This window comes from Carlito syrichta, unplaced genomic scaffold (genome assembly GCF_000164805.1).
Source record: "Carlito syrichta isolate Samal-C Ts95f unplaced genomic scaffold, Tarsius_syrichta-2.0.1 Scaffold256234, whole genome shotgun sequence".
NCBI classification, from domain to species: Eukaryota; Metazoa; Chordata; class Mammalia; order Primates; family Tarsiidae; genus Carlito; species Carlito syrichta.
Window position 1 is genome coordinate 111,274 of NW_007200330.1, and position 9,911 is coordinate 121,184.

Here is a 9,911-nt window from a genome sequence, read left to right on the forward strand (position 1 = left end):
TTTTTGATTTATTGTAGAGATGAGGTCTGGCCAAGTTGCCCAGGCGGGTCTCGAGCCCGCGGGCTCAGCAATCCACTCACCTCAGCCTCCCAAAGGTGCGGGATGATTACAGGCTGAGCCATCGAGCCCAGTTAGGATCTGAATCTTAATAATGTGTTAAGATGATAATACTCAGGCCGGACTCAGTGGCTCAGCCTGTCATCCCAGCACTTTGGGAGACCGAGGTGAGTGGATTGCCTGAGCCCATGGGTTGGAGACCAGCCCGGGCAACTTGGGGAGACCTTGTCTCTACAATAAATAAAAAATTAGCTAGGTGTGATAACGCATGCCTGTAGTTCTGGCTACTTGAAAGGCTGAGGCGGAAGGATCGTAGGAGCCCAGCAGGTCAATGCTGTGGTGTGCCACGGCATTCCAGCCTGGGGGACAGAGTGAGACGCCAACTCAAAAAAAAAAGAAAAAAGATGCCAATACTCCCCTAATTATATGCAGATTCAACAAAATCTCTATCAAAATACCAAAGGACTCTTTTGCAGAAAATGACAAGGTGATCCTAAAACTGTATGAAAATGCAAGACCCTTAACAGCTAAAAAATCTTGAAGAAGAAAAAAAAGTAATTGAAAGACTCACATTTCCTGATTTCAGAATTTACTGCAAAGCTACAGTTATCAAAACTGTGTGATACTGCCCAAGGGTAGACATAGAGATTGATGGAATAAAATGGTGGGTCTAGAAATAAACTCTCGCTTTTATGAGCAATTTCTTTTCAACAATGGCACCTACTCAATGGGAAAAGAATAATCTTTTCAACAGATGAGGCTGAAACAACTAGATAGCCACATGTAAAAGAGTGAAGTTGGGTATCTTCTTTGCACCATGTACAAACATGAACTCAAAATGGATCAGAAGACCTGATTGTAGGATAACCACAACACTCTTAGACGATATCCTGGGCACAAACCTTTGTGACCTTGAACTAGGCAGTTTCTTAGATTTGACACCAAAGAAAAATAAACACAAGGGACATCATCAAGTTTTTAAAATAGTTGTGCTCCAGTGGATACATCAAGAAAGTGAAAAGGCAGCCAAGAGAATAAGAGAAAGTATTTGCAAGTCTCATGTCAGATAAGGGTCTGATATCCAGAACATATAAACAACTCTTAGAACTCCATAACAAAGAGACAGCTAGACAATTAAAAACTGAGCAGAGGATCCAAATGGACTTTTCTCCAGAGAAGACACACAAACAGCCAATAAGCGAATGCGATGATGCCAGCGCCATCACCCATCAGAAAAACGCAAACCCAAGCCACAGTGAGCCTCACCTCATGCTCGTGTGAGGACTGTCACCAGAGGACACAAGACCTTGATGGTGACAGGGAGAAACAGAAACTCTTGCCGTTGCCAAAGGGACTGTGAAAATGGTGTTGCCGCCTCAAAGAACACTTTGGAAGTTCCTTTAAAATTTAAAGATAGAGTTAATACAGCATCCAGCCCTTCCGCTTGTAGGCATGTTCCCAAGAGAACAGAAAACACATGTTTGCACAGAAACCTGTAAACACATGTTCAGAGCAGCATCACCCACAAACAGCCAAACATGGGAACAACCCAAGTGTCTATCAGCTGATACAAACCGATAAACAAAACGTGGCACATCCATCCAGTGGAATATGGTTCACCGGTGAAGAGAGAAATGAAATCCCGATACCTGCTACAACATAGATGGCCCTTGACCGCGATATCAGCGAGAACCACAGATTGTGTCAGCATGTACTTGGAATGTCCGGAATAGGCAAACTCAGACGGATCCGTGGTTGCCAGGGCTGGGAGACAGCTGGTCCTGGCTATTGGGCATGAGATTTCCTTCCGGGGTGGAATCAAAAGGGTTCTGGATTAGACAGCGGTGATGGTTGCACAGCGTGACTATTCTAGAAGCCACTGAATTGTATACTTTTTCAGGTTTGCTACGAGAACTTTATCACAATAAAAATAGCCGAAAAAGAAGTAACTTCCAACTGTCTCCATCCGTAAGCAGGGAAAGGCGTTGGCTCCTGGGACTCGTGGTGTCCCCCGGAAGGAGGGAGTCTTCTCCCAGGGTGGTAAAACCAGGATCTGCAGGAGACGCCATCACAAGAAAGTCTCCTCTGCTGGTGGCAGGCTGGACGCCCTGCCCTGGGGCCAGGACCCTTCCAGCCTCCTCTTCTCCCACCGCTTTCATCTTGAAGAAGCCGCATGAGGCCCTGGGGCTGTGGAACAGCGCAGTCCCAGTAGACAGGTCAGTGGCTACTGATGTTTCCTGGCTTTCTAAGCCCACGGGACACTGGACACAGAGAGGACACGGCCTCCTGTCTTTGAGGGGCTCCGTCCAGCTGGAAACTCAGGAGGAAGGAGACGGGAAGAAAGAAGAACCCCCTTTCGAGCCGCGTCGAACCCACGTGCGCGCCATCCACTCTGAGCGCTGAGAAGCGGGGCTGGACGGGGTGGGCGCGGGACAGGCCTCACAGCCTACAGGAACTGCGTGCCGTTCCTCCGCGAGGGTGGTGCTCCCGTCCACACGCTGCTCCTCCCAGCCTACCGAGAGCCCCTGCACCCTCATTTTCTTCTTTTTTTTTTATTTTTTTTTGAGTCAAGGTCTTGCTCTGTCACCCAGGCTGGAATGAAGTGGCACACTCATGGTTCAGCACAGCCTCGGCCTCCTGGGCTCAGGCGAGGCTCCATCCTCAGCCGCCCCCACATCCGGCTAATTTTTTGATTCTTTGTGGAGACGAGGTCTTGCTATGTTGCCCAGGCTGGTCTCGAACTCCTGGGCTCAAGCAATTCTCCCGCCTTGGCCTCCCAGAGTGTTGGGCTTATAGGTGTGAGCCACCACACCCAGCCCTCACGCTCCCTGGTTTCTAAAAGGGCCATCAACGGGGCAAGGAAACACAGAAACCCTCAGGTAGAATTTTACATGCAGGTTTGGAAATATGAATGTAGAACATTCTAGAAGCACAGAAGGCCAAAGTCCTCACGTGTGAGAAGACATCCAGCAGACACCCGAATTCCATCCGTCCCCCGCCCCCACGCTCGGCATCCTGGTTTCTCACCTTCCCCCCCGCCCTGCACCCCCTTCCCTTGGAACACCTGCAGCTGGGCATGACTCCTCTGGGATCTGCCTCCCCCTGGAGTCTTCACCTTGGAGGGGGAGCAGCCATCGCCCAGCCCTGCCGCCGCACCCTGCCCTGGGCCCTGCCCTCTTTCCCTTGACCCAGTGCCTTCCGGGTGGGAGCAAACCTTCCTACGAGGTCCGGGTCTCTCCTCTGGTGCTGAAGCAGCCCACAGAGACTCCCCAGGCAGGGTCCGGTCTCTCCACTGCCCTGCAGAGCGCATGGCCGGACACAGCCAACTCCAGCCCTGATCGGCGGACAGCGGCCCAGGCCCTCACCGCTGTTCCCGGAGCGCCGTGTCCTCAAATCCCACCTCTACCCCCAACACCAGAAGGCGCAGATTCCCCCGAGGAGGAGGGGTAGCTGTAAATCCCCTTCTATGCCGAGTCCAGCACATGGGGGAAGGGCAGGCCGGGGGCTTAAGTCACAGACCCTTCCTGTTAACCCCTTCAGCGTCTGCTGCCCCCGGCACGTGGAGCAGAAGGAGGTGATCAGGGAACAGGGACCCTGGGAAGGGACGTGGCGGGCACAGGTGGACAGCAGGCCAGCGGCAGACAGCAGGTCACGGGCGCCCTGGTGGGCACTTACCAGGGACCGCTTTCTCGTAGCAGACGCTCTTGTAGAAGCAGCACCCCAGCATCTTGCATCGGTCCCGGGAGACATTGTAGTCACAAATGTCATACAGAGTAATGTCGCACACTGCAGGGACACAGACACAAGAGCGTGTCACGGGCAAGCACAAGGGCCACCCGGCCCTGGCTCAGGAACGTGGCCCGGCGGGGATGGCTGTGAGTGCGTGTTGTGGCTTTGTTATTTTTTAAGTTATGCACCATGCAAACCTCTCTCCGAAACTAAGATCTCACGTGAATTAAATTTCGGAGCAAAATAACGTCATGTTCATCACACAGAACAATGTGGGCCCTCCGATGAGAGGCATCGCCATGGCGTGGCGCCAGGCCCGGCTGGGACAGAGACCGAGGGGGCGTGGGCTGGCACGAGGGGGCCGGGGGAAGCAGGCGCAGTGTGGAATTAATTCACGCTGGAGCAGCAGGGGCTGGAGCTAGCAGCGCAAGTGGAGGGTTATCTCGGAACTGAAAAACTTGAGTCAAAAGGACAGAAAGTTGAATGCCAGTCTGGGCCGAACAGGGAAACAAAGACAGGGTGGTGCCCGCATGCGCCTCGGTAGGAGATCATGGCGGCGGCGGGTCACCTCCTGGCTGAGCTCAGCCACAAGCCCACGTCAGATTCGAGGGCCGCGGTCCCCTTGTGAGCAGAGGACAGCCAGGTGATGGCACCGGGTGGCAGACAAACCCCACAGGCCGAGGACACAGGGACACACGGAGGCCGCTCCTAAGTGAGCTGCCATCCCACAAAGCCAGATGTGGGCTCCCCACGTCGGGGCTGCCCCCAAGCCGCCGGGGTCTCCTGAGTTGCCCGAGGGGTGGCTCCCCTCCTGTCCGCTCACCAGCCCTCGGGGACCCGCATGCCTCCCTTAGGGCTGGTCTAGCCTTTCGGGCCGAAGGGCTGCCCGCCGAGCCTGCCGCTCCTAAACCCCTGACCCAAGACGCCCCACTCCAGGATTGCAGAGGCTGCCTGTCGCGGACACGTGGCACCACCGCCCATGTACGCCCGCCACGGCATCGCGGATGGACACGCCTGGTTCACCTCCTGCTGCCCCACTTGGGCTGGATGGTGCAGGTGCACGTGGGGCTTGAGCTGGCCTCCCGCGCTGGGGAAGGATAGGCACCGGGAGAGGCCCCACGAGGGCAGGCGGGTGCGGTCCTCAGGACAGCCAGGCTCACAGGAGCCCGGGATGGGGGGCAGGGTCGCGGGCGGGCTCTGCCTGGACAGGCCAGCCCCGCCTGTGCTCCATGCAGTGGCCCGTGTGTATCACGGCACGTGACCCCATGGCGCTCTGCTCCCGGGGTGCCCAGGCACGACGGCCTCCTCTCTGGGCTGCAGCCCTGGAGTCCACACAGCCGGGACCATCACAGATACTGCATCCATGCGTCGGCACCCCAGAATTCAGGCAGGCCGTCGCCTCCATTTTCAAAAGATGGTGATGGCAACGATCTTAGCGGCCAACGCTGGCTTGCGCCCTGGGCGGACCCTCTGCCGCGTCTGGGAAGACCCGGTGAGCAGGACTCTGGGAGCCGGGACACTGAGCTGGGCAGTGGCCCCTGGCCTTGGGGCTCCCGTGCGCTCCCGGGTGCGCGCCCCCACCCCACCCACCGGCCAAGGCCCAGGGAACACGCGTGTCCAAAATGCACTCCAGGTGACCAGGACGGGAGTTTCAGCAAACAGCCGGGCAGGAACCACCCGGCGAGGGAAGCACCGTTCTCACCCACGAGCAGGTTTGTTCTCCTCAACCTCACGGCACGAATGGAAACCGTGGCGCACCGTTTCTCATGGGGACGGCTGGGAAATGGTAGCTGGCTCCCGGCCTCGTGTTAAAGACCCATCCCCATCGCCACCTGACAGAGTCCCCCGTCCTAATCCTGCACCCTCACGACGTCTCTGCACATTTCTCTAAATCCTCCAGACCCTGAAGAAACATGTCTCGATCACTTCCACTCCGGCCTCACCCTCCGCTGTGCTCCACATCCCAGAACAGCCTTTGGTGTCGGGGTGAGCTGAGGCTTTGGGGGCTCTAGCAACAGCTCACAGCCATCCGGGGCCCCGGGGCCTGTGGAGGGAGGTCTGGAGACCCCGAGGCAGCGCCTGCTTCCTGCCGGAAACATCAGCTGCCACTGGCCCAGCGCGTGGCCACTGGACACCCATCCGCTGGCACCGGCAGCGGCGTCTCCAGGGGGCTCTCTGGCCGGGGCAGCCTGAGCTTTGCGACTCGCCACCTGGCTGTCCCCTGAGCTCCTGCCATGTCCATGACAGCCAGGCCAGGAAGGAAGGGAGGGGCTGTCAGCCGAGCCAGGCTTTGGGAGCAGGGATGGCGGGTTGGCCGAGTTCCTCCAGCTCTGCAGAAACAGAGGCTGGGGCCAAAGAAATAAATGTGAAGTGCACATGCAAGGCGAGGCGTGGGGACTCACGCCGGTAATCCCAGCACTTTGGGAGGCTGGGATGGGAGGATCGCTCGAGGCCAGGCGTTCAAGACCAGCCTAGGTAACATGGCGAGACCTCGACTCTACAAAGAATCAAAAAATTATCTGAGCATGGTGGTTTGTGCCTGTACTTCCAGCTACTCGGGAGGCTGAGGCAAAAGGACCACCCGAGTCCAGGAGGCTGAGGCTGCGGTGGCCACTGCACTCCAGCCTGGATGCCAGAGTGAGACCCCAACTCAAAGAAAAAGGAAGTCTCGTGGTTTCAAGAAAAGGGTCCTTCAGTTTTGGAGATTTGTATGCTGTTTTTATCTGTGGTGAAGATACTCTCAGGTCCCCTCCTGCTTGGGAGCTTTTTTGTCTTCCTGCTTTCTCACACAAAACAAAAAACCCAACTTGATATAAAGTTTAAAACTCCAGTCTTAGGCGAAGGGATCTCTGGTGTCGGCGATTGCTACGCTGTTTGTGGCATCGGCTGCAAAGACACTTTCAGCCCCACTACAGACGGTGTCACGGCTCACCGGCAGAAGAGGCCGCACGGGCCTGAGGGTCCCGGGGTGCTGGGTGGAGACCAAGACGCCCGCTGCGTCTCCACAAGGCCTGAGTATCCGCTGCACTTCCCTGTGGCTGCTGTACTCAGGATCGCCGGGTTTTCTGTTCCAGCCAGGATGGCGCTTCAGAAGCCTCCCCCGAGCCGGCCTCACTGCCGGGATCCCTGCACCAGGACGTGCTAGGCGCCGTAGGGACAGCGTGACTGGGAGGTGTCGCCCAGCGGCAGCCTCATGCCTGCGTTCTGATGGCATCCTCCCAACAGGGAGGGCAGGCCTCAGAAGTTCTGGAAGCTTCCATGGGGCCGCGAGGTCACAGCCCTGAGTCTGTCGGCCCCTTCTGCAGGAAGCCATCCGCTGTCTCCTGCTGACCCATCTCTGTGTCCAGCCCTTCTAGGACCCAGGATGGGAGAGACACAGATGGGAGGGGAGGACCGGGTTCGGACCGCTGCCCTGTGTGCCACGCCCAAGGCTCCCCATCACCCAGGGAGTCTCCGGGCTTGGCTTCTATGGGACACACTCCCGAGGTGACTTTCACAGGAGAGGGAGGGAGGAGGGAGGAGAGTTTGTTTTGTTTTCTTCGAGTTGGGGTCCACAGAACACCCGCTTACTGTCCACGGAGGCACCCACCCCCCCAGTGGGAAGGAGCTGGGAGGCACCGTGTCCTCCGCCAGCCTCCCTGGGCTCTGAGGCCACCCTCAGCAGCCAAGAGCAGGGCCTGGGCACAGCTGGAGAGGCAACAGCATCCCAGGGTCTCCGGCATCCTGGCCAGCCTGGGAAACACTTCCCGGTCTGCCTTCAGGCCAAACTAACACAAAAAAATCTTTTCTTTCCCTTCCACTTCTTCAATTTTGCGTGTTACAAAATCAGCACATGAATATAAGATCCACTGAAGAAGAATTAAAGCAGCAAACATGAGCGGCGAGAGGCGGGGTTGCCCTCCCAGGTGCTTCCGGAATGTTCCCGCACCTGACTTCAAGCTGTCTATGCACACCAGAAACATGCCTTGGGGAACACCATACTCCGACACCGTTCCTCCAGCCCCAGGGCAGTGTCTGCCTCAGATCACAGCCCCAGAGGGGAAGGGGAGGGGGCTTCTTGGGTGGGAAATATTTCTCCTCAATAAAAAATCACTCCCGCAATAAAAAGTATCAAGGAGTTGAAGGGCAAATTTGGCAACTCACAGAGAAAACACCTTTAATCCCTTCGGTACCTGGGAAATAGCTACATACGAGGGAGGGACCCCCAAAACCCCAGATTTTATTTATAAAAATGGCATGTTCTTACATGGTTAAACTCCCGTCACCTTCGAAGTCCTCTCTGTTGGATGCGGTCTACCTACTGAGATGCTTTTTCTACGGCTCAGAACAGTGTTTGAACTCTTCCCTTTGGAGGCTTTGCGGTGCTTCTGCCCCTTTTGGTTTCGCCTCTTCCCCATCGGCAAAACGTTTCCTTTGAGGACTTTTTCATGAGGGAAACAAAGTCACTCGGGACAAGATCAGGTGAATAGGGAAGGCGGGGCATGGGTTCATGCCGCTTGGGGTGCAAGACCGCTCAACACTCAGCGCGACGTGGTGCGCTCGTAAACCACCCACCATGAGACGGACCCACGCATTGAAAGAATCTCAGAAAAGTTAACTGAGACCGAATGCCTCCTCTCATCACCACGCAGGTGAGTCCACGGGTGATGATGAGCTCCCGGAACACTCACCTGGCGGGGAAAGCCTGGCCTGCCAGGGGCCCGCCCTCCAGAAGATAATCCCATTTGGGGCTCCCTCGCCCCCATCCAGTTCTTGTTTCTGAGTACGTAGAACCCCGGGTTCTGGTGGTTTCTGTAGTGAAGCTGAAGAAAACAGAACCTTGACCGTGTTTTGCCAGGTTTTGACAAGTGCCGGTTCCTGCACTCCTCTCGCTAGGCCTGGCGACACGGCCTCAGAGTCAGCACTTGGATCCAAATACCCCCTGGCCGCCCCAAGCAGACTTTTCTTGTTACCTGCGAATTGCTTGAGGAGGTGCGGTGGGGACTTCTTGATTTCCGGCACGTATTTCATCGCGGCTGACGGATGGGCACGGGGCCCGGGAACCTAGAAAACAGGACCCTCAGCTCGGTGGCACCTCTGGGGGTCCGCCGGAGAGGGGTGTGTGGTTCTGGGGAGCGACGGGCCAAGCCAGGGGGGTGTCCCACAGCTCACCTGCCCACGCGTCCCTGGGGGTCCTCCCGGCCACCGACTGGCTCACCACGCCAAGTGGAGAACGGCTCCTTGTTAAGACAAGATACTGGCCACTTCCTTCTTCCACTGCTCACAGAGTGGACTGGGGCAAGACCAGGCCTGCCCACCCACTATGACATCACACAGACCCGTGAGGTTACATGGATGTCACACAGGGCTTCGGAGTGATGTGGGTGTCCACCTTCCGCTGGCTGCGAGGCCCGAGGCCACTCAGATGACCAGGCGTGGGGAAGAGCCCTAGGGGCAAGGTTGCTGCTGGGGACACCATGGCCCAAGTATTCCCCCGTGGGACATTCGCCTTGCTGTCCTCTGAGCCCGGCTGCAGGCCCAGGTGTTGCCTTGGATGCCCCCTTTTCCAGGCACTGCTGGACACAACAGTGGACAAGACAAAGTCCCCTCCTCCCATGGAAGGGGATAGGACACCAATGTCTGATCAGCCCGTGCTGGGGGTTAGGGAGAGTTGGGCGGGGCTGACCGCCACTGACATGGGGAATGAGCAGCCTCTGTAAGGGCCGGGCACCCAAGGCCGATGGTCAGGGCGTGCAAAGACCTGGGGGTGAGGCCAGCTTGGAGACTGGAGAGAAAGGAAAGAGGCTTGCAGGGTCCGAATGACACAGACGAGGCCCAGAGGCCACAGAAGGGCACAGCATGGGACCCTGAGGGCCACGGCCAGGACTGTGGCCTTTCCTTTGAGACAGCAGGGCTGTGACTGGACTTTGTGCAAAGAAACCGAATTCTGCTTTAACATCTTGCTGAGCTGGAAACGGCTGTCAGGGCGAAGGGAGCCAGGGGACGACGGCGTCCCCCGGCAGACGTGGGCTCATGTCACCTGTCAGGTGGCGACGGGACGCTTGTCTGTCCTCAGACTCGAAAGACGGGCCGCCCGTCGGTGTGGAGCGCAGGGGAAGGAAACAGGTTAGCGCGGCCGGGGATCG

The 9,911-nt window shown here is 57.1% G+C and overlaps 1 protein-coding gene across 1 annotated transcript in view; it reads right to left on the reverse strand.

The window, feature by feature from the left end:
* TEX29 (testis expressed 29) overlaps nt 1–8,796 on the reverse strand; it is an 18,885-nt gene extending 10,089 nt beyond the window's left edge. The window contains exons 1-2 of the mRNA XM_021709558.1: nt 8,739–8,796; nt 3,733–3,843 (exon numbers count right to left, since the gene is read on the reverse strand). Coding sequence (XP_021565233.1) covers nt 3,733–3,843; nt 8,739–8,796 — 169 coding nt within the window. The remainder of the gene's footprint in view (nt 1–3,732; nt 3,844–8,738) is intronic.
* Nucleotides 8,797–9,911: the final 1,115 nt, after the last annotated feature.